This window comes from Saccostrea echinata, unplaced genomic scaffold (assembly GCF_033153115.1).
Source record: "Saccostrea echinata isolate AGI-Se365-2 ecotype Australia unplaced genomic scaffold, CSIRO_AGI_Sech_v1 ptg000052l, whole genome shotgun sequence".
Taxonomy (NCBI): Eukaryota; Metazoa; Mollusca; class Bivalvia; order Ostreida; family Ostreidae; genus Saccostrea; species Saccostrea echinata.
In genome coordinates this window covers 11,605,101-11,628,678 of record NW_026889801.1, presented here as the reverse complement: position 1 = coordinate 11,628,678, position 23,578 = coordinate 11,605,101, and the positions used below count along the sequence as shown (strand labels likewise).

The 23,578-nt window shown below is 34.4% G+C and overlaps 4 protein-coding genes across 4 annotated transcripts; all 4 read right to left on the bottom strand.

Annotated features, from left to right (window-relative positions):
• Positions 1–186: 186 nt before the first annotated feature.
• Positions 187–8,875, bottom strand: LOC133204010 (uncharacterized). Its single transcript, XM_061339797.1, has 7 exons — positions 8,827–8,875; positions 7,862–7,966; positions 5,841–5,912; positions 5,666–5,695; positions 5,423–5,523; positions 2,804–3,578; positions 187–369 (listed from the first exon to the last, which is right to left on the bottom strand). The coding sequence occupies exons 1-7, from the start codon at positions 8,838–8,840 to the stop codon at positions 264–266; spliced, it is 1,203 nt and encodes a 400-aa protein (XP_061195781.1). The 5' UTR covers positions 8,841–8,875; the 3' UTR covers positions 187–263.
• A 1,205-nt stretch (positions 8,876–10,080) lies between these two features.
• On the bottom strand, positions 10,081–10,959 carry LOC133203961 (C-C chemokine receptor type 5-like). The gene has a single exon (XM_061339756.1). It carries the CDS (start codon positions 10,957–10,959, stop codon positions 10,081–10,083), a length of 879 nt encoding a protein of 292 aa, XP_061195740.1.
• Positions 10,960–12,939: 1,980 nt separating this feature from the next.
• Positions 12,940–14,346, bottom strand: LOC133204011 (histamine H2 receptor-like). The gene has a single exon (XM_061339798.1). It carries the CDS (start codon positions 14,199–14,201, stop codon positions 13,263–13,265), a length of 939 nt encoding a protein of 312 aa, XP_061195782.1. The 5' UTR covers positions 14,202–14,346; the 3' UTR covers positions 12,940–13,262.
• A 7,140-nt stretch (positions 14,347–21,486) lies between these two features.
• On the bottom strand, positions 21,487–23,013 carry LOC133203960 (tigger transposable element-derived protein 4-like). The gene is made up of 2 exons (XM_061339755.1): positions 22,387–23,013; positions 21,487–21,873 (listed from the first exon to the last, which is right to left on the bottom strand). The coding sequence occupies exons 1-2, from the start codon at positions 23,011–23,013 to the stop codon at positions 21,487–21,489; spliced, it is 1,014 nt and encodes a 337-aa protein (XP_061195739.1).
• Between the last annotated feature and the right edge of the window lie 565 nt (positions 23,014–23,578).

Genomic DNA, 23,578 nt, shown 5'->3' with positions numbered 1-23,578 from the left:
ATTGGAGGTTAATTATATGCTTTTTGGCAATGGTTTGTTACTAGTAAACACAACAGGAAAATTGTCAAAATGTTGTTAAAAATATATTATTTTAATTGATTAAAACATTTCTCGACCATACCTTTCTTCTGAGAATTGTATTTTTAATTGATTAATTCGCCTGACAAATATAAAAAAAAAATCACATATATTGATGCATAATTTATTTAAATCCTTACAGCGCTTTTTTAAATACAGAGGAGCTCACAATTCCTTATATTTTTTTATCCTCTGTATGCCGAAGAGTTGAAACCATCAAAGAACACTTTCTTGCTGTATCGTTTGTTGTTCCTTAAATCTGGAATGGACTCCTGGTGATCCTCGTGGTACCTGAAAATATTTTACTAATATTTTTAGCAATATTCAGTCGAGCCTTGGTAATACGGAAGCACCTATTCTGGACGCTTTATTTTCCGGACGCATTATTTTCAGGACGAATTTTGAGAGAAATCGAATTAACATTTATATCTACAACTCATAAAAAGGTACAATTGATTGTTTCATTAACACGGATGATTTGCTAGGGAACACAACAAGGCTTGACAGTAATAATATTAAAAACTTTGCAAAGTGATATTCTATTGGAGTCCTTGGCTAAAATGACTTGATTTATATCTCTCTCTTCTATAAATAGAACTACAACTCGGTCTGGTAATTTTACCAGGAAACTCGTTATCCAAGCTTTTTGCCCTTTTCAATTTAGATGGATACCTAATTAATTGATTTCTTGCATTTCAATGTCAGTACAGTAACTTAAAACAAATTTTATTTAACCTGATGATTGCGGCTGGATATATATCTCCCAGACACTTCTGTTTCTGATTTTGACTCTTCCCTATACACATATTAAGTGCACATTTGTATTTATTAGAGATACTTGTTTGAAATGACACTTTCTTTGCTTTGAGACACAAATATTCGTCATCTATTTTACCCTTTTCTATATTCCCTTCTTACTTTTGCTAAGAACTAGTGCTTGATTGTAATTTCCCAATATAATACAACTCCAAAAACTGGGAGTGATGCGTAAATGTCAATATATTCTTCAGCCATTAATGTAACTTGATACTTAAAGTTAACTATCATGGCGGTATCTTCCAACACCCTATAAACTGCAATTAGTTCTCCATGCTTCTGATGGCATTCGGAATAATTCGTATTGATTTTATAACTTATTAACAATGAAGATGATCGAGCACTGTAAGATAATGCTCACACATATGATTTCTCCATTAACACGAAAACACGAAACACCTTCCCGAGAGAATTCGAACTGCAAACGTCACCCTTTGTAAAGGTCACATGATTTAATGTCTAGCATCAGTCTATTTCAAACACTCTAAAGCTCAGATCACAACTACATTTGTGGGTGAAGAAGTGATTAGTCTAGAAGAGGCGACAATGTTTGAAAATCTAACAAGATAAAAAGACCTTAGAGATTCCATTTCACAACATCGTAATTCAAGCGCAGAATGTACAATAATGGGGGTTTTTTAAGACTTGGTTAAATGCAGAAAAAAAGACAATTTGATTTCTCTCGGCAAGTGTAAAAGAAGATAGCTTCTGAGGTATATAGAAGCTCGAGGGAATCTAATTCTTATAGATTTTTCCTTAACAGTGATTTCCCTAAAGACATGTATCAAGTTTCCATTCCTAGAAATAAATTTCGTTCTGAACGCAGTTGCTATTTGATATATTAATTATAGATATATAAGAATGCCGTTTGAGGTATAAATCGAGCATTTAGTTGACATGCAGGGTCGCTTTGGAAATATACAAGACTGTCTAGTGAATATTTTGCACAATCCATTATATAGTTCTGAAAGTAAATATTGAAATCACTCAGCGACATTTATGGGACTTTAGTGTGATTTGTTTGGCAAACGGAATGAATCATACCGCAAATCGATTTTTTTTTTTTTGGCGCGATTTGTATTGAAAGCATTTTTGCATACTTTTTATAGTAATATTGGTCATTTGAGACTATTAATTCATACATGTATACGAATTGTCGAGATGGAGACCTCTTCTCTAAAGCTGGTCTTAAATAAATTGGTAGTGATATCTTCTCTTCTCTTCTCGAGCTCTCTCCCTCTGTCTCTCTCTCTCTCTCTTCAATTATAGATTTAAAGCTTCCATATATCTTTACTGTAATTTCCGTCCATTATTCTAATACTTGGATTGAACTTTTTAAATTCTGTTTCATTCAGTATTTACTTTACATCCATAAATTCTCAAGAAAGTTTCGAAATGTTGCCTTGCAGCAGTGATTGCATTTTTTTTTTTCAAAATCTACACTGATCAAAATATCTGGAACATAAAAGTAAGTCCTTAAATTATTGTTTCTATTTTTTTTTTTTTTTTTTTTTTTTTTTTTTTTTTTTTGAAAAAGAAAGAGGAAAATAAAGTTTCCATATGATTTTAATAGATTACTGGGTTTTTTTTCTGTAAGATGCCCAAGAATTTGGAAAATTGAGTTTTGCAATTTTATCATTATAAAGTTGACTTGAAATGACTGCGTTCTATATGGTACATATACAACACCGCTTAACTCAATTGATAACAGAAAACACATGAAGAATTGAAGTCCTTAGTTAAACAAGTGTCATACCAAGTTATAAGCTTCTTCGATGACTTTAATATGCAAAATGAAACTATTGACACACAATAGTGTGATGTACATTGTACATGTACATGTATACAGTAAGCAGTGGTATGGTGTTTATAGCGTAACAAATATAAGAAATTCTTCGAATCATCTTACCGTTTCTGTAGATCAGATTGTCCTGCCAGAGTTAGTTTTTCTGAGGCTGCCGAATCTAACCACTGATTGATGGTGCAGGGGAGGTCACTACGAGACCAAAGAGGTATGGTTCTAGGAATTCCCGGGACTTTTGCTTCCATCATATTCATTTCCTCTTTTACAGTTTTCATTTCCGAGACGAGTTTGGTGGGAATCAAAGGACGCTCGTGCTTTTTTATTGAATGAGTGACTTTCTTTACTTTTTCTTTGTCTGTTGGAAAATCTAGGTCTATAATTGACAGATCTTCATTGTGCAACGCTGATGGTAATTGATAATTGTAAATGGCAGAAGTTAGAAAGTGATAGTTTTGATTTTTGTCCATATCTGTTGCTTTAATTCTGCTTCCATCGAGCAAATTCTTTGGAGGAATCGGTACTGTGTATGGATATTCATAGCTAGATACTCCTGGCTTTGAATTATCAGTGTTCCCAAAATATGCGCAAAAGGCCTCGGGACCAGAAGGATCGGCCTCGTTTTCAAATCGAGGCCAGTTTTCAGGATCGATGATGGCCTCGTAATCTTGCCTTGGAGTTAGTTTGACTTCTAGATTATAACCAATGTCATCAGCAAATCTTACCCGTTTTGGTTTTCTCGCTTCACACACTGAACGAGAATTTGCGAGATTATCTGTTCCCGCAGTTTCTGGGTAAACGCTATTATATCCAGAGCTGCAGTAAATTTTTCTTTGCATTTGGTCAATTGCCTCTCTAGTGGGCTCTTCCAGAACAAATTTACCTGAAATGTGAAGAACACTTTAACTTTCCATATCTGCCAACCTCATTATCTCGAACACTTACGGACCTGAGATATCCGAGGGTCCGAGCTAAATGTATTGAAGTTAAAATATATAAAGAATAAAGTGGTTCAGACTTCCAACTAACTTTGACATGTCCATGATATTCAAGATATCGATGATCGAAATAACAAAGGTAAGCTGTAATAATATACTTGAAAGAGGTTTCGAAAGAGCATTACTTTTATGGGGGTTTTTGTCAATCAAAAAATCGTATATGGCATTTTTTCCCCAATATAAAGATTCATTGATTTTTTCATTTGTAAACACGTTAGCGAAAATCTAGTTGTAAGAATATTTGACCTTCCAATAATTGGAATTAAACAGAAAATATAAATAATATTTGTTTCTAAGATTTCTGTATCCGCTCCCTAGTGCGCATACTCAAGGGCTTATATCCATTTAAATTATTTCAAATTTATAAATATTTGATCAAAAAGAGGTAAAACACCAAGATCGTTCTAACGGATAATTATTTGTGTTTATTCTCTTATACAGTAATCATTAGTTTAAAATCAACTTTACTGAAAAGTAGTAGTAATATTGTAGACCAACAAATTGGTAAAATTTGTTTCAAAAATGTTTATTTAAAAAAGTATCCCGACTCTTATATATGAAACAAGAGGCCCATAGGCCACATCGCTCACCTGAGCACCAGGAGAAAAAGCAAAAATCAGTTCAGTATTGAAAAGTTTTAATGCATTTATTAAGTGGTTCCGACCTATCCTTAAAGGGGAAGGGGGCCTGATTTGAACAAACTTCAATCTACACTAACTAATTTAAAAGATGCTTGCATATTTCTTTGACTAACTTTGGTTTTTCCCCCTTTAAGTTTGAACTTACATTGTGATCCCTTCCTACCCCCGGGGTCATGATTTGAACAAGTCTAAATCTACATTACCTGAGGATGCTTCTATATAAATATGACCAATCATGACTTTCCTGTTGTTGAGAAAAAGATTTATACAGATTTTTTTTCTATATAGTCCTTTATGTAAAACTTTGATCGTCCATTGTGGCCCATTACCCTACCCCGGAGGTCATTATTTGAACAAACTAATGAATCTACACTATCTGAAATTTGCATCCATATAAATATGACCAATCATGGCTTTGCTGTTCTTAAGAAGAAGATTTTCAAAGATTTTTCCTTTATATTTCTATGTAAACCTTTAAACGTCCATTGTGATCCCGTCCTACCCCTGGGTGTTATGATTTGAACAAATTTGAATCTACACTACCTGAGGATGCTTTCATATAAATATGACCAATCATGGTTTTGCTGTTCTCGAGAAGAAGATTTTCAAAGATTTTTCCTATATATTCCTTTGTAAAACTTTGATCGTCCATTGTGGCCCATTCCTACCCCCGGGTGTCATGATTTGAACAAATTTGAATCTACACTACCTGAGGATGCTTCCATATATATATATGACCAATCATGGCTTTGCTTTTCTTGTGAAGTAGATTTTTAAAGATTTTTCCTATACATTTCTAAGAAAAAATTTGATCATCAATTGTGGCCTCACCCTACCCACGGGGGTCATGATTTGAATAAACTTAAATCTACACTTCAGGGATGTTTCCATATACATCTAAGTTTCATCTTTCATGGCCCAGCGTTTCTTGAGAAGAAGGTTTTAAAAGATGCCATTAATTCTCACTATTTTAATTATCTCCATGTTTTTGCATTAAATTCGATGAATTAAAGAATATCAAATTAATATCTTATTTAAAAGGCCTGTTTTATATTTTAAAATAATAAAAGAAAACCTGGACACAATACCTTCCTCGTCTGTCCGCGATGTTACATTCTGAGGAAACACTTCAAATGTAGCCTCCCTAGCCTTGCTGCTGGTTCGGTAAGTTTTTGTATCCCCAACCACACTGAAAAAAGTGCGATGCCATAGATTCTTTTTCAGTAATTTCAAAAAAAGAGGAAAAAACAATTAAGAAAAGTTCCAAGTCAAGATCATTTCCCCCAATTTATATTTTAGAGTTATCTCGCTTTTCACATAGCATTACTAACCTGCAGTCCACATCGGTTGGTTTCGGAATCCTACATGTAAACAAGAAAAAATAATTAATGCTAAGAAAAAAATCTAAAAAATATAATTATAAATGTTAAAAAAATAAAGAATAATAAAAGAGATTTGTCAATAATAAAATTCTTTATACTAAAAAAAAACTCAGCAGTTACTTACATGTGGCCATCGAACTTTTCACTGGAGTAGCCCTCCACTGGTACCTGATGACAGCAGTCAAAGTTATTCCGACTAAGTAAAATATTGTGTATATTAGTAGAAAAATACCGGTAAAAGGAGTAGTCAAATTCAGGAAATAAACTGATTTGACTTTCCGGTATATACAACTTAGTTTTCCATTATAATTTTATGCAGCTCTGATTCTATTGACCTCTTGTAACCAAAAACACTTACAGCTATTTTTATGTCTATTGATATGTATTGGGGGGGGGGGGGGTATTTAGTAAAAAGGGAATGAAAGAAGCACACAAATTAGCAAATAAAAATAACTATTGAGATATATAAGCAACATACTCGGTAAACCAACAAAGACTATACATGTATGTATTACATTTATTAATCTAATAAATCTAAAATCCCTTGCAAGAAGTACATTAAACAAAGATCTTAATTTACTTTCACCACGAATTCATTACGACATAAAACGTATAGCACATTTTAATGAGTTTATGCCTTCCTTTCACATTAGTGTTACAGACTTCTATAACTTGTTAGATCTGAATTCATTGACGTTTCTGGCAACAATTAAGAGTGCATTATTATGAAAATAATATGGGTTAAGTGTTCTTTTTGCCGTACGTATTCTTTTATGTTGAATATAAATACTTGGAGAGAGAGAGAGAGAGAGAATTCTACATTAGGGAAGAAGGCTTTTTCTTACAAGTCACTGATCTGTTGTAGAAAACGTCAGATTTTTATTTCGTTTCGAAATCTTGCATACAGTATCAGTAAGCAATAATATTCACCACTAGGTTCATCATTTTAGAACAACCTCTGATCATGAGATAGCATTGAAGTATTAATACATGGAGTTAACCGGGGCAGGATATACATGTCAAACAAAATAGAAAACATAGGCTGAGTTATGTCTACATTTATTGAACATGTTGAAATTATTTGACTACTGATATGATTTTTGGCAGTTGGTTAAGAAAATGTTTAGCTGTTTTTAATAATTTTAATGTATAAACCAGTTAGAAGACCTAATTTCAGTTGTTAATTTGTACCACAGGCCTAGCCTTCAGATCGCTTTGATCTGACCGACATGTACCTGTATGTCGGTCAGATCAAAGCGATCTGAAGGCCTGTGATTTGTACATATAGGTCTATCAAGAATACCCCCCCACACACACACACACATCCACCATCAATGGTGTGAAGGTGTCATATACGTGTAAAAATGTGAGTTTATTTGAAACCATGCAGTATTTTTTAAATATATACAATGTCAAAGAGAAAGAAAACATATAATTATATGTACAAGTGATTATTTCAAAAGCAAGAGAGGGGGGGGGGGGCATTTTATTACACTAATCCACCTTTATAAATCCTGTGACAGGAACTGTTCCCCAGGAGGCTGTCCCGAGGGGATAGTTCTTTTTAAGGGTTTGATAGCTATTCCACTCAAAGCCAGTGAGATAAGCGTTTTATTATACTGATTCATAAATTTTACCAAGGGATAGCACATTCTATACACCGGGCATAGCTTTGCTAAAAAAAAAAAAAAAAAAAAAAAAAAAAAAGAAAACCTTTCAGGACATGCATATGATAAGTAAATACACATGTAGTTATATTTTACTGAAGAATGATTGAACTGTTTACATTCCGGGGTATTGGTTTGCTATATACAAAAATAAGAAACAGTTATTTTACCTCTAAAGCTCGAATTCAAGTTACAACTACCATCGCCATAATTTTCTTAAGATTATTCTTAACTTGTGTCATACTTAGTTTTGCGATTAAACAACTATTGCACCTCCATGCAGTTCTTAACACGACAAATGAACATGGACCATTATGATGATTTAAAAAAAAATAGGACAGAGTGTGCTCTGGGTACGGAGCTAGGTCAGGTTATAAGTAAGTAAAAAAAAACCGAAATATATACTTTTAGGCCTAATACTGGAATTCACTGTATTTTTATGATATATTAGACGTTGCTTTATTTAAACCATACTCACAATCTGGAGAGCCCATCACTCTTTCTTAGGTCCTTGCCATTCTCCATGACCTCGTACTCTCCCCATCGCGGAGAATTCCGTGAAAATTCGGCACCATCAAAGCTCCTGGAAATGTAAATATTGTAGGTGTTGAAAGATGTCTTCTTGATTTAATTATTTTGTGCATTTCCCCCCCTCTCTCTCTCTCTCTCTCTCTCTCTCTCTCTCTCTCTCTCTCTCTTTACGCCAATCAGTTTCAAAATTTGAACTAATTATAAGAATTAAATTTTTCCATACGGTATTGATGACAAGAAAACAGTTTTTTGAAGTTGAATTTGCTTACAGCATCGTTTTACTTGAAAAAAATAAAGTTACTGTACATATATCACATATTTGTGCAATCTTACAATGAAAATGTCACTAGATCATCTACTTGAACCGCCTTTAATAGCATACAATATTAATATTGCCCTTGAACTTTGTATGGTGACCGAGTTCTTCTAGATTGAAATGTTAGAAAAATAATTATATAGAGAAGCTTCTGTTAATTTATAACAAGCTCTCTGGATTTAAGAGGCTATAAAATCTAACACCATGTAGGAATTAATGGACTCAGTAAAAAAACAAAACTTCTACATTAATCATTCAATTTAAGATGGAGTCTCTGTTTTGGAGCCACTGAGTTACAAAACTTTTTTTACATGTATGTTCACATGGAAATCTAATTTATAATCAATGTTTTGTAGACACCGTTTAAGTAGATGTCTACTAGGTTTTCTAAGTTTTACCCTATGTTGTCGTAAGTCCTAACCTATATCTTTTACTTCCCATTCACATACGTTTTCAATTTCTTTATTAGTGCTTTAATCATACTTTAATTAATGTGTTTCAACTTTTTCATTAATTCTTTATCATACTTTAACTAATGAAGAAAAAAAAATGCATTAAATATACATATTAATTAGTGCATCAAAAAAGAAACTTACCGAGAAGGATTCATCTTGTTGCGATTATGACGTCACAGTTCGATTAGCTACATTACTGTGACGTCATAGACATATACTTACCTTGACGTTATTCTCCTCAGTACTAAGGCAAAATAAAGTGCGTTTTGTAAAAAGTTGTCAGTATTTCTGAGACTGAGAAGTATTCAACATTTCACAATTACAGATACATGACTGTATACATGTACATAATAAAAATTGAATGTACATGTATGAAATCAAAATCTATATTTTCTTCATATACGTCGGCTGTATGAAAGGTGTTTCCACTTTTGTATTTCATTTTCCTTATAACATTTACAAGACATTGGTCATTAACTCTATGAAAAAAATGATGCATTTTTAAAAAAGACAGTCTTTAAGAGTTATCTTAGAGAAAATAAATATTGATATGTGGGTTCTTTAACCCCTTGATATAGAAATATGGGGGGGGGGGTTACCCCACGTTACAATATAAGCAACAAATGAGTTAAAAAAAACACACTGAATTGTATGGGTAAATTTTCCCCATGGGGAAAATTTCAAACCCCATGGGGTTTTTCATGGGGTAATTTTAAGTGCATGTTTCCCCATGGGATTTTTATCTTTGCCACTTTTAAATATCTCAAAAACTAGCAGAAAATGTTGGATTTTTTATTTCATAAATAAATTTAAACCCCATGGGGTTTTTGTGGGGTTTTTCATGGGGTAATTTTAAATGCATGTTTCCCCATGGGATTTTTATCTTTGCCTCTTAATATCTCAAAAACTAGCAGAAAATGTTGGATTTTTTATTTCATAAATCAATTTAATTATAAATACCCCACCATTTAAAAAATCCTAAGATGATAACTTTAAAGGAAAAGGGTGCTCAAGTTCGGAAAAAGGTCCATTCCGAAGTCGTCCGTCTCACTGTTATTTTCTTTTTCCGTGTTCTAAAATTTACTGAAAACATATTTGTAAATCTTTTCATATTATGAATGAAATGAACCTTAAAAGATAATACATTACATAAATAAAACTGTTTTATAAATTTATGGACCTGATACATGAACAACTGTAAAACAACAAAACTACATTGGGAAAATATTAACATTTTTATATATCTACATGACTACACATAATTCGTCTACTCAGCTAATAGCCAGCAACTGCACATAACTGACGTATATTTTTGCGCAATAAAGCGCTAATCAAACTTATATTTTCTCACTATCTTGATGCATTACCATATTGTAAACACAATTCAACAGTTTATCAGCGAATGAAGAGAAAATAAACGAACGGGTTTATCGAGTAATTTAACAGAATAAAAACTCTGGCCAGATTGAACATCACATTTTTCATTGTCTCGAACCTCCCTTTGTCCATAGATAAGATCTTTTTCATGTAAAGAAGCCGAAGCGAATCAGCTATAACATACGGTGCCAAGAAGGCAATGTACGACACCATGATCAAACTTATCATCTTTGAAATCTTCTTTATGTAAAACGATTTTTCCGGAAGAAGAGATTTTCTCATCACATTCATCTCAGCAACGTATAAACTCACAAAGAAACAGATTGGGACAATCAAGATATACAAAGCAATCGCTAGCTGAACTATGGAGTCCGTATTCTCGTCCACGTGTCCTTTATAATACTGTCGATTGTACCAGCCATATACAAGTCCAATTACCAAACTTAGCAGCCACGATAACAACGAGGCGATCACAACTTTACCGGAAGTTAGGCAATATTTCATAGTGAAAGGATGAACTATCAGTCCATATCGGACCAATGCCAACAGAATTATATGCATGGCGGAGGAATGAACCACTACAGCCGTTATTGTCATTAACGTCTCTCGAGTTGAGATGCTTATGTCAACGCGACAATGTGAAAGAGGTACCCGGATGTACTGAAAACACAAGGTCAAAAGGTCAGCAATGGCGAGACAGGAGATACATACGGGTACTGGTCTGTGTAATTTTTTCTCGATGATCACTTTTGAGGCTGTAACGAGATTTCCAATGAATCCAAAAATTAAGATTATAGATGTAATCACCAATACGGCGATTTCTCCATTAGTGCAAAGAAGACTGCTTTTAATCCTATGCTCATCTGGAAATGACGTCACATTATCCCCTATTTGCATGTTTTCCACAAAGACCTACTCATTGATTTAAGGTTTTCAATAATTTTATTTTACGCTCCAGAACATTGCGCATTTTCTTATATCCCATAAGTTAGAGTTTAACTTTTATCCCACGTTAGGACGAAATATTCTACTAAATATTGGATTTTTGTGCACATATATATTTCCAACTTACAACGTTGTCGTTCGTTACAACAATTCACAAACTTGAATAAGTATTAGGGTACCAAACTTTCAAAGAATATTTACAAAATGTATTCAAGGATCAATACCAGTTTGCCTGAAAAAAGTCGATTAAGTTATTCCAAAATTAGCAGTTTAAATGGCAATAAAACAATATTTTCACACCATGTTGTCATATTATATCACACAATGATTGCCCAAAGCTTGCATGATCCGAAATTTGACAGTCTCCTTAGTTCCAAAAAACCGTCATAAACATCATAATTCTCGGTATGTGATGCACGTATAATTGCAATAAAAATCTCATAGATCCTCGGTGCACCAATTATATGACTCCTCCTTAACGACTGTTTTAATTAATACGTTTATTTTTATGATGTCAGAACACGGCGCAAGTATTCCGAATGGTATAGTCATCGCCCAAACTCACTGCAGAGATCTTGTCAAACCTCTTAAACATTTTTGACAGCTGTCGAAAAAATGATTCGGGAGGTACGTATTATGTTCCTCGATTTTTATTGCTGAGCAGAATTCTTCTAAATATGTTAATGAAGAAGCAAACAAGTGTCGAAAGTATCCAAATTGAACACAAAGATTTTGTTATAGAAATCAGCAGCACGATTCTATCTTGTAGCCTGAAGCTGAAACAATCAAGAGTAGTGTATGCTGCCATGTGCATTTACGATACATGTATTTATCCACAGTGTTGTTTTTACTAGCGCGGTTGCAAAAAATCTCAAAGTAGCTCGTGACCAGTATTGTTTCACGGACATGCAGTTTGTAAAATTAATGAGAACCTGCCGTTGGGGAAATTTCTGTTAAATATGAACGATACAATTTCACGTCCAGTGATCATCATGTGGTATATTTTTTGGTTGTAAATTTGAACCAGAAAGCTACCTTGTAAATGAAATCATGTTGTGTATGCATGTGAACTTTTTTTCAGAGAAAAAAGGAAAAGAAATAGATATAATTAATTTGCACGAAAATTAAAACTGTAATAAAAAGGGGTTGCACAAGAATATTAATGTACCACATAGAGAGAAATTTAGAGTGTAATGACACAATAAACCAATTTCTAGCATCATCGATTCTTTTTTTCTTCATTCTTTTTTTCGGGGGGGGGGGGGGGGGGTATTTTTTTGAAAGATTTGTTATGTCGTTCTTTGAAGATTTATTTTCGCTACAAGGAACTTTTTTAGTTTTGATGTACTGAATACAGTATATTGAAAATAACGTTTCAATATTGACATAGAAAAATAATTCCTCTCTAGTACAGTTTTTAATGCCATTGTGCTTATTGGTTACTCTGGGCAGCAACTAATCGCTGGCCTTATTTTTTACCCATGCAGTTCACTTACAAGGTCATGTACTTTTAGCATTATTTTGACTACCAATGCACAATTAAGATTGGCTATCAAAGATGCTTAACATTATCAGTGTGTTGTTATTATTAGGAAAGCTTGGAATATTATCATTTAAGATAAGGTATAGACAGTCTTCAATATTGTTAAAGTTTACATGTTTCGCACTTCCAAGGAGTTGTTTATCACTTATCTTCACTGGTAATTTGAAAATGCCGAGAGAAAGAAAGTACAAATTAATGAAAAGTTCATGCCGAAGTTAATCTGAAGTGAGTATTTTAGAAGGAAGATGTACAGACATAATACGGAACCTTAGACTTCCACGCTTCACTCATGTTACATAATTATGCCTTAAATTATTACATTAAGGATTAAAAGAAATTGCCTATTGATTTACACTAAGTGACAAAAAAAATGTTTATTACATGAAGAAACCTGTACATTATGTAATTGAAGGATTCAACAACAAATACAGTCTTAATTAAAGTTAAAAAAAAAAAAAACCTTTGCTCACTCATATGAAATGTTTCTTAAAATCTTCTGATTTACCACAATCAGGCAAAATTGGACAAAAAAGACATTCGAATTTATAAAGGGATTATAGGCATTCATGTTGTAATCTCTCTTATCAAAGTATTATTGAACCTTAATAAAAAAAAAAAAAAAAAAAAAAAAAAAACGGAAATGGTTCAGTTCAGTCTTGGTACTTCCTGTGAAAGTGGAGACTATATTCAGACAGATGTACTACTATAACTTTTATCTTTGACGACGCCTGATTTTTTTGCTTCTAGTGGACAGTGATTTCACCTGGAAGAGCAGTCTACGGTATAGGAAATAAATAAAAGGATTAACCGCGTAATTCAAGAGAATTATTATCTGTGCTACAGAATAAATTCTAAGTATGACATTGTCATAAATTTCATTGTTTTCTATGACACCTAATATACGATTGTAATACAAGACACGAAATATGTCAGCTATCACATAAGGGGAGATAAACACGACATAGAGGATTAAAATCACAGTTATCATCCTTGAAATATACTTGATAGATTTTAATGTTCTTCGTAGTTGTAGTGACCTTTTCATCGCCCGCAATTCCATGATGTAGAAAATCAAGAAAAACGTTATTGGAACTAACAGAAAATACAGGGCTATTGACAGTTGAACAAAAGCGTCTGTTTTCTCTTTTACTTCCTGACTGTAGTACTTCCGGTTGTAAATTCCGTAGATGAATCCCAAAACGAGGCTGATGACCCAAGAAATACAAGAACATACGATTACTTTTCTAGAGGTAAGACGGCATCTCATCTGCAATGGATGAACTATTAGACCGTAACGAATGGCAGCCATCAAAATGATATGCATGGCTGAAGAATTGGTAACAGCTAGAGTACAATTTAGAAGATTCTGTTTCACGCTTAGGTTAGGAAAGTTGTCACACTGTGCTAGGGGTATCCGAATAAACTGCAAACTTAAACTCCAAAAATCTGCAACAGCGAGGCATGCTATTGAAATCGGAACTGGCCTACGCAAACTCTTATTAAGCACTATTTTGAAAAATGTAACAATATTTCCAACAACTCCAAAGATCAAAATCACAGCTGATATGATTAAAATTAAATCGTCATGATTGATGCAATCTTTAACTCTGTCCCCACTGGTGTTATTTCCGTTTCCGGTGAGATTTGTCATCCCTTAAACACTTTCATTTTCTCCATTTTTTATGTATTCAAGAAAGTCTTTATGAATTAGAAACACTGTTCCAATATATACTTGATTTCGATATTGGTACGACATCGTCTTCTACATGTATTCATTGTTTATTTCGTCGAAATACTGTGTTTTCTAGGTGTTAGTAACGCAGATTGTCATTTTGAATTAAGATAAGAGGAAAGATTGTCTAAAAGTATTCCAGCATAACTCCATATTGTACGAACTGCGAGACGGTCATAATTACATACACTGATCAAATATAATTCTACGTTTCATGTGTATCGGGAACGTTACGGGAGGCGAATTGCGCACTTTGATTCTTTTTACATTAAAACTGTCCAAAATATTAATGAAATATGTCAGCAGTTTGACCTCGGCATCCCCCCCCCTCCCAGTCCCACCTGAAAATTGAATATTCCTTTCATTTTAATTTTTTCCCTATAATCTTATTATAAACACATTTTAATAAGACTTCTTTTGCATGAATGTATAAGTGAAATCTAGTTTTGATTTGCATGTAAGTAACATAGAATAAAAAAATTACACTTAAGCTACTTCTATTTGTAATACACGTACATGTATTTGCGCAGTCAAACGCAATATCTTTACTGACTGGATAAGAATATTAATGAAAATTAAAAAAAAAAAAGACAGAATGAAAATTATTTTATTATTTTAAGTGAGCTGATCATGTGTTTTATATAATATGTCATATCGTTAATTGAATTCACCCGGTAGAAGTAAATACAAAATTTTATTAGATAATTGTAAATTTTATATTTACTGCTACCCAGTAAATTGTTTGTTTTTTTTTTTGTTTTTTTTTTTTGTTTTTTTTTTTGGGGGGGGGGACCCTTAGTTCTGCTTGAACGGATGTAAACTGAGTTTTACCTACGACACGTCATTGGAGTCGGTAAAACGGTTGACATTAACAGTTGCAACTTACGAACGAGGATAGTTATTCCCATTCTAAGGCAATTTATGCATTTTGTTTGATGTTGACATCTCATTTCGTGAGTTTTGCTTTTTGTTATACATCTGTATTAAGTACGCAACGAAACATTACTTTAGAATTCAAAATTTACACCAAGAGTTACCTCAAAACTTTTGTTACACCATCCAAAAAGATAATTATTCAAAATTTTAAAAACATCAATATTCATACTTAGGCCAAGAAGAATAGGCCTAGCGACCGTTTCACTAACAAATGGTAGAGCGTAGACGCTAGTTAATTGCCCTTGCTGGAATCGCTGAAATTATTTCAATCAATTTTGGCATGGCCGTAGGAACCGGGGGGGGGGGGGGGCAGGGACGTGGCCCCCCCTCCCAATAATTTTGCCGATATATAAAATACTATAGAAAACATAGCTACTATATGCTTGTGCCCCCTTAATAATAACGTCTGATGACCCCTTTTTTTCTTTTCTATTTTTTTAACTTCTCAAAGAATTTTTGAAGTTGATAGTGCCTCCCTTAACTGAAAATGTATGGTTGTGCCCCCTTAAAGTGAAATTGCTTCCTACGGGTCTGTTTGGGATATAGCATCAGAGTGAATGGGAACAAAAATTGTGAATTGTATGGTCCCTGCACCTTCTGGGGGCCTGAGGGGTAAACCCATCAAATTTAATGCAATCCTATAAAAAATCTTCTTTACTCCTGGATATCAAGCAATTGAACTGTTGCTATGATTTTAGTGTGCATGAAATCCGCTATCTACAAAAATTGTGAAATTTATGGCCCCTGGGTCAGGGGTTCTGAAGTAAGGGTGGGCTTTATTATAGTGATAAGAATATCTTTTTTAAATATTCTCCTCTCCCCCTAGAAGATAAACTATGTGCATGGTAATGATGAGCAAGGATTTTATTGTGATTGTGAAATTTATTGCGTCAGGGTCAGGGGTTAAGGAGGGGATCTTTTGATGATATAGTGAATATGGGTTATATCTTTGAGAAGCTTCTTCTCTGCTTTTTGGTATTATTCAAACAAACGAAATATATAATTATTATGATCAAAGGTGCCTCTTCCAAAATTTTGAATTTCAGGCCCCTGGGATAGCGTTTGTTGTGTTAGAGCAGGAATCTAAAGACCAGATAGTGAAAATATATTTTAAAAAAATATAAATATCTTTTTTCTGTTTCTGGAAATCTAACAGACAAACTATTTGCAAAGTTATGATGAGCAAGGGTGACCGTTATATAATTATGAAATTATTAGTCCCGGGGTCAGGGGTGGGGTTCTGTTGAATATATAGTGAAAATGCATTATATATCTTTTGAAATCCTCTTCTCTGCTCCTGGGTACTAAGCAACCAAGCTAAGTGCATGGTTATGTTTTAGCGAGGGTGCCTCGCGGGCATGTTAAGGCTACACACAGATATCATACTGGCCAATACAATATGACGTCATAGTAAGCTGTATGAAATGAAGCTTACAGATAATATTTTCTTAATATCTATATATAAAGTTTAACTTCAGGACCAAGAAATGAATAAAATCATTTAAAAACATAATATAAACTAAATCTTGTCGTTTTTGGTGGTATAAGTAGCTAAGTATTCATCATATGCATGGGGGTTAAATACCAAACTCCATGACGTTGTAACCATTGATCTAATATTTGCCGGGTGAAAATTAAACGTGACGAGAATTCATGTAAACAAATACATGTATATGAAATGGGAGTTTTAAAGCTTATACTGTGAATCTTATGTGTGATTCATAAGGGAATCAGGTACGCTGATTTATTCTTATTATGTTTTCTTATAATGAGCACAGGCAGTGCTTTGAAATCCCGATCAGCCTTTCCTCTGTCGTTCTAACAATAAAGATGCAAAGTTCAACACTACGCCGCATACTTTGAAACATAACTTTATTTGTATCGAAAGCTTGTATTCTACAGTACATGGAAAGTGCTGCTAGAATCACATGGTTTACATGAATTGATGACAATTCCTTGATCGTATGTACAATATGTAAAAATTTTTGTAAGATTTCATGCGAAACTTTGGAATACATGTATTTTTTTTTTGGTTGGGAGAGTAGGATTCTAGCAGCACTTTTCATGGTCCAGTGATATTTTACATAATTATTTTCACAAAAAAGAAATGATTTATCCCCGGCATAGTGTTCAACTTTTCACTTTTTCATTAAGTAAATTTTTATGCCCCTGTATCGAAGATTCTGGAGTATATAGTTTTTGCCCTGTCCGTCCGTCTGTCTGTTTGTTTGTCTGTTTGTCCGCAAAAACTTGAACATTGCTCATAACTTTTTTTTGTGAATTCCACCATATGATTATGATAAATTATATACTGAAACACCTTTTGAATGACCATCTTGAGGTATATGCATTACATTAAATTGAAAAAAAAATGAAGCAATATAGTCCGTAACTCCCCCTCCCCCCACATACACACACAAATCATGCCTTGATTTAGTTTCAGCTCCTCTTGCTTTTATTCATTATGGTTTGAACACCAATTATGCTTTAATTAGTTGAACTGGAATTTCATTTGGCATTGAAAGTACATAGTACATTAGACAATTGATTTTTAAGTATGGTATTATAAATACTCAAACTAAGTGGTGTGAACTGTTATAGAAAACCAATTAATAAAAAAAATTGCCCAAAATTTAATTAAACAATTGTATTTTCTTTAAGTTGATTGTCCACAATAGAGATGTTTAACGGGATAGTTCGTAGCCCCCGTTTTCACATGACATTCATCCTTCTTAGATGCTAAACTAAAGCTCATTCTTGGTCTTTAGATGGTTTTAAACAATATTTTATTATCAAAACACCAATACATGTAATTCTGACATGTATTATTTTGTTCTGACTATTTATATTTTACTCTTATTGTGAATTTGTATAAAGTTTTTATTTTATTTTGTTAAATTTCATAGGATTTTGTATAAATTGATTTAATATCCAAATGAAAGGATTTATTAAACCCGTGTGAACTCCAAGGTGATAATTTTAACAAAAATTTACTGAAAAAAGCAACTATTTGCTATGGTCTCTCATTAAATGAAAATAATATATGTATAGTCCGTAGCCCAAGGTCTCAAAATAGTCAATCAAAAAATATCTGACACAGTTTTTCTCTGAGTATTACCAAATAAGTTTTAAATTTTCATCCCCATATACAGTATCTTTAGAAAAATTGAAAGTACTTTAATGTATTTTTATTTCAAATGTCCAAATATTAAGAGTAGAAAAACTCTCAAAGATTAACAAATTTACCCACGTCCTTTATTTATGGTAACATTCAAATGGAAATGAATTATGTGATTTTTTTTCTGCTCAGACAATATTTTGTGAAGAGTTTGTATTTGAATTATACTTTTTTGTTAAGTTGAATATGATAAAGATAAATGTTATGCCTGAATATGTATAGTCCGTAGCCCACTTGGGTCTCTGCTGTAGTAAGAGTGAAATCTTTTTAACCGCTTGACAGAAATGGACAGAAATTTCAGACAATCTGCCAGAAGGATGTAGTGTTACATAGAACATACTTGTAATGCATTTCATTTGACTTCATTTCTTCGTTAATCTGCAACCAACATGGGCACCTGATCTTAGCCAAGCCGTCTTGAGATGAAGATATGTAAAGTTTACAACGCCAACGACGACAACGACAGACATCGTACAAATTTCGATCAGAATTTTATGGTCCCTGCATCCCCCACCAAGACACGAGGGGAGATTCTAAAGCAATCAAAATTAGTGCTATTTCAAATAAACCTATAGACCCCTGGACATCAAGCTTTAAACATTGAGCCATCTATCAAATTTGTAAAATGTGAAAGTAAGAGTGGCACTCAAATAATCATATAGTGAAAAAAAAATTCTCTCCCTGGGGGGCCTTGATATGAACAATTTAGAATCTTCTCTACCTCAGAAAGCTTCCACATAAGTTTCAGCTTTTCTAGCCCAGTGTTTCTTGAGAAGATTTTTTTAATGACCCAGCCCTAATTTTGCCCTGCATATTTAAGGACATAAACTAATGTTGTCTCTTTTCCTCCACTATATCTCGCTCTTCGAACTCCCCAACTCCCACCTCTCTCTCCACCCCTCTCACTCATTCCACTCTCTCTCCCCTCTCTCTTCCACTCCCCCTCTCTCCCCACTCCCCTCTCTCTGCCCTCTCTCTCCCAATCCCCTCCCTCTCTCTCTCCCAATCCTCTCTCACTCTCCATACTCTCTCCCCTAATCCTCTCTCTCTCTCACTCCCCTCTCTCTCTTACTTCTCTCTCCCTCCCCCTCTCATCCCTCTCTCTCCCACTCCCCTCTCCCCCCCTTTCACTCCCCTCTCTCTCCCTCCCCCCTTCTCTCTCCCCCTTTCACTCCCCTCTCTCTCTCCCTCCCCCTCCCCTCTCTCGCCTCCCTCTCCCCTCCACTCACTCGCCCCCTCTATCTCTTCCCCTTTCACTCCCCTCTCCCTCTCTCCTCCTCCCTCTCCCCCTCTCTCTCACTTCTCTTTCTCCCCCTTTCACTCCCTCTCTCCTCTCTCTGTCACTCTCCTCTCTCTCACTCACTCTCTCAAACTCTTTCGAGTAGAAGAGAGCGAAGTGTTGGAGGAGAGACAGAGTGGGGAGGAGTTGAGATATCCCCGCACTCCTCCTCATTTCTCTCACCCCACACTATCAACCCCACCACTCTTTTTCCTATCCTCTCCCCACTCTTTCCCACTCTCCTGACACACCTCTCTTTATTTTTTTTTATTTGTTGTCCGTCTAGATATTTTGTCTTGGGAAATAAACTATATATGAATAATACATAGATGTTTCATAGTATATTTACAATAAAAAAATAATGGAAATACTTATTCTAAAACATGGTGAAAATTCTTATCGTTATTTTAAAATAAATTATAAAATGTTTATTTTTGATCATTTTACTTTAAATTGGATTTAGCAGAATTGTTTATTTTTGCAAAAAATGAATGTAATTTATATAGTTATAAGGGCGATAACTTCAAACAACAGAAAATATAGCTTCACAGTTCTCAGTTTCATCATTGCGTTATTTGCGCGTTTAATTTCATATTCTTGAAGAACAATATTCATATGCTTTCTAACTTACAAGGAACTTGATAAGTCAGCTTGAAATCCCTTTTGGATAGTTAAGAAAAGTTGATTTGCGACTGAAGTCCTAAATTATCCACATGCAGAGAGGAGGTCTATGAAATATTCTTTGTTTGACCAAGTATGTAATTAGGGTTTGACATCCACTATCTCTTTCCCTTGTATGCATTCAGTTTACTTAAATTCTATATTTTTATAATTTTTGTTCTGTTTAGACATCGTGTCGTTGCGTTGATGGTTCGCCAAATTGCACTTGCATCACGACTCCCTGGTTGTTCTACGCATTACCCGGAATGTCATATTTTCTCATTGCATGTAATTGTTCGTTAGGTTTTTTAATCAAATGCGTACTGTTAACAAACTACATGTGACCTTTATTTGTTGCATGTTCTACTCTACTAACCATAGATTTCCACTTAACGTTTACGAATGATTTACCGGTGAGCCATCAGTGTAATTTGAGTGAATGTTCACCTTATTACAGGCCCTAGCCATGCTTCAGGGAAAATTAATTTTTTAAAAAATCATTCAATTAAGCAGTAGAGAGATTCAATCAAAAAGGAGACCCTGCAAATTGTGGACTTAAAAAGTGTTGCAAAGTTGCCTCTGTCGCGCATAGGCGGCCTCCTCTAGCTATTCAACATTATGAAGTTTGTAAATCTCAAAACATTTGAAATACAGTAAGCATTCTAAGTCATGAAATGAAACTAAAGGTAATCTCAAAGTAAGAAAAAAAGACGCAGTTATCTCTAGACCGAACCTCCTCAACCCTGGTAACAACGCGTATCACATCTCATTCTAAAGGGGTTTTTTTTAAATATAAATATTGCACGTAGTTGAGTGTAATATTGAAAATTTTCACCCCAAGAAAACCATTGTCAACCGAGGCGCAGCCGAGGTTGACAATGGTTTTCGAGGGGTGAAAATGCAATATTTATCATATTATACTGAATGTTTTATACAAATACATATACAGTGATCCCCCGTTATAACGCCAACATTTGTACGTTGGTCATTTTGGCATTATAACGGGGGTGGCGTTATATCGGGGGGAGAGAAGTGACGTGCACAAATAAATGAAAACAAATTTATTATCAATGTGCTATATGTATTTCAAGATTTTAATGCCTTTATATCAAATAAACAAATATAAAAGCTTACGTATGCTTGTCAGAAAATCACTGTTTTTTGAAAAACATATCAATTGTTGATTGTTTTGATGGTTTTATTTTAATAGCTAATCGCAGTAAAAAGTTTATTTCAGATTCAGTTGTTGATTCTTTTGATTCTAAATGCCGTAACAAACATTCAAGTCCCTGTCTGGCCTCTGCGTATGTAGGAACACGCGGAGATTCTTCTTCACTATCGTCCTCTACCTGGTCTGTATTATCGTTTGAGTTCTCCACGGTTGACGATATTTCATCATCAGTAAGTGATTGAGAGAACTCGGCATTTTTGTCCAAATTCAAAAATTCTCGGACGGTCAACCTCATGTCTGGATGCAAATCTAGCGAGTCTTGAACTTGTGACAAAGACACCGTAAGGTCATAATCATCGACAGTGTGCTATTTATAGATCGATTTTCATCCGTGACTAACCCGCTGTGGATCCAACAATTTCTAATCGTGTCGGGCGTTACACTTTCCCATGCTTGTTTAATAAAGCGAATACCTTCACTTAATAATACTTTCGGTACATTATTTTTGTCAAAACAATCCACTAAATAGTGCAATTGTAGTTTTCGATAATGTGCTTTAAATGCCTGAATAATTCCAGCGTCTAATGGTTGTAAATGACTCGTGGTGGTAGGAGGGAGAAAGTGAATTTTTACGTTTGTCAATTTTGGAATAGCATGACTCGGGGCATTGTCCATTATAAGTAAAACGTTTCTATTTTGCACACGCATTTTTCTGTCAAATTTCAGAAAGAACTCTGAAAATTAATGAGGTCATCCACGCTTTTTTATTAGCGGTATATTCAACATAGAGTTCATGATTAAAGTTTTTAAAGCACCTTGGCTTTAAACATTTTCCAGTTACAAAGGGCTTCATTTTTTCACTACCGTCCGCGTTACATACAAGTGCTATAGTAATTCTGTCCTTGTATTTTTTAACACCCTTAGTAGCATCCGCTGTTGTCAAGGACCTGTCTGGTAAGATTCTATAAAAAAGGCCAGTTTCGTCAATGTTAAAGATGTTTTTTAAATCATAGTTGGACATTGCTTCTCTAGCTTTCACTCGTCCGTCAAAAATGAGATCTGGATGAATTCCTGCACTTTCACCAGATAATTCCATGTCTGTTTTAAACCTATTAAGCCACCCATTTGAATATTTGAAATCGTGAACACCAAGATCATCACCAAATTTTTTTGCTTTTAATTTTAAGATGTCGTCAGTCACTGGAATATTTTTAGCCCTTGCATTCGAAAACCACATGTACAGAGCATCCTCCATGTTTTCGTGATGGGCCGAACGATGCCGTTTTCTTGGGGTAGACGAAACATCGTCAGCTTCCCTAGCTCTTTTTCCCGATGTTTGAAGAATATCACCTACAGTCCGTCTTTTCACATCAATTTTCCATAGTTCCGTAAAATAATTTGAAATTTCTTGCTGCGAACGCTTTGGATTTTTTTCGTGATATTTAATGATTTCCAGTTTTTGTTTCAATTCCAAGATAACGCGCCTTGATTTCGGCGAGTCAGCCATATTCAGACTTCAAAAAGAAGAGTAAAGATTTGAACTCAAATAATTATGTATGTAACTTATTATCTACTCCAAACTTTGATACCTGGAAGACTAATGGCGGATAATTGCTAAAGACTGTTCACTGAAATTCTCTCCCCGAAGATATAATTGGCGGTAATTATCGGGGGTGATTATAACGGTACTGGACAGATTTGTACCTGAAATACGTTGGCGGATGGCGATAGGCGGGGGATGGCGGTAAAACGGGGTTTTATATAGCGAGGAAATCGGGACTTGACTTTTTTTTGGCGGTAGGCGGGGGTGGCATTATAACGGGGGGAATTATAACGGGGGAGCACTGTAACAGTGAACCGTGCGCGCATAAATTCTGCGCAGTCACTATTTTTTGGAATATTACCTTTCGTCAAGCAATGTTGACTGTTGCTACGCTGGAGGGCTTGGCTTCATCATTCAGCTGGTAATAGTGTTTTTTAACAAATGTTTCTCGACGAATCAGATTCAACTAATTTACATGAAAGTATAATATTACACAATATATTGATAAAGTAGGGAATCACATTTCTGT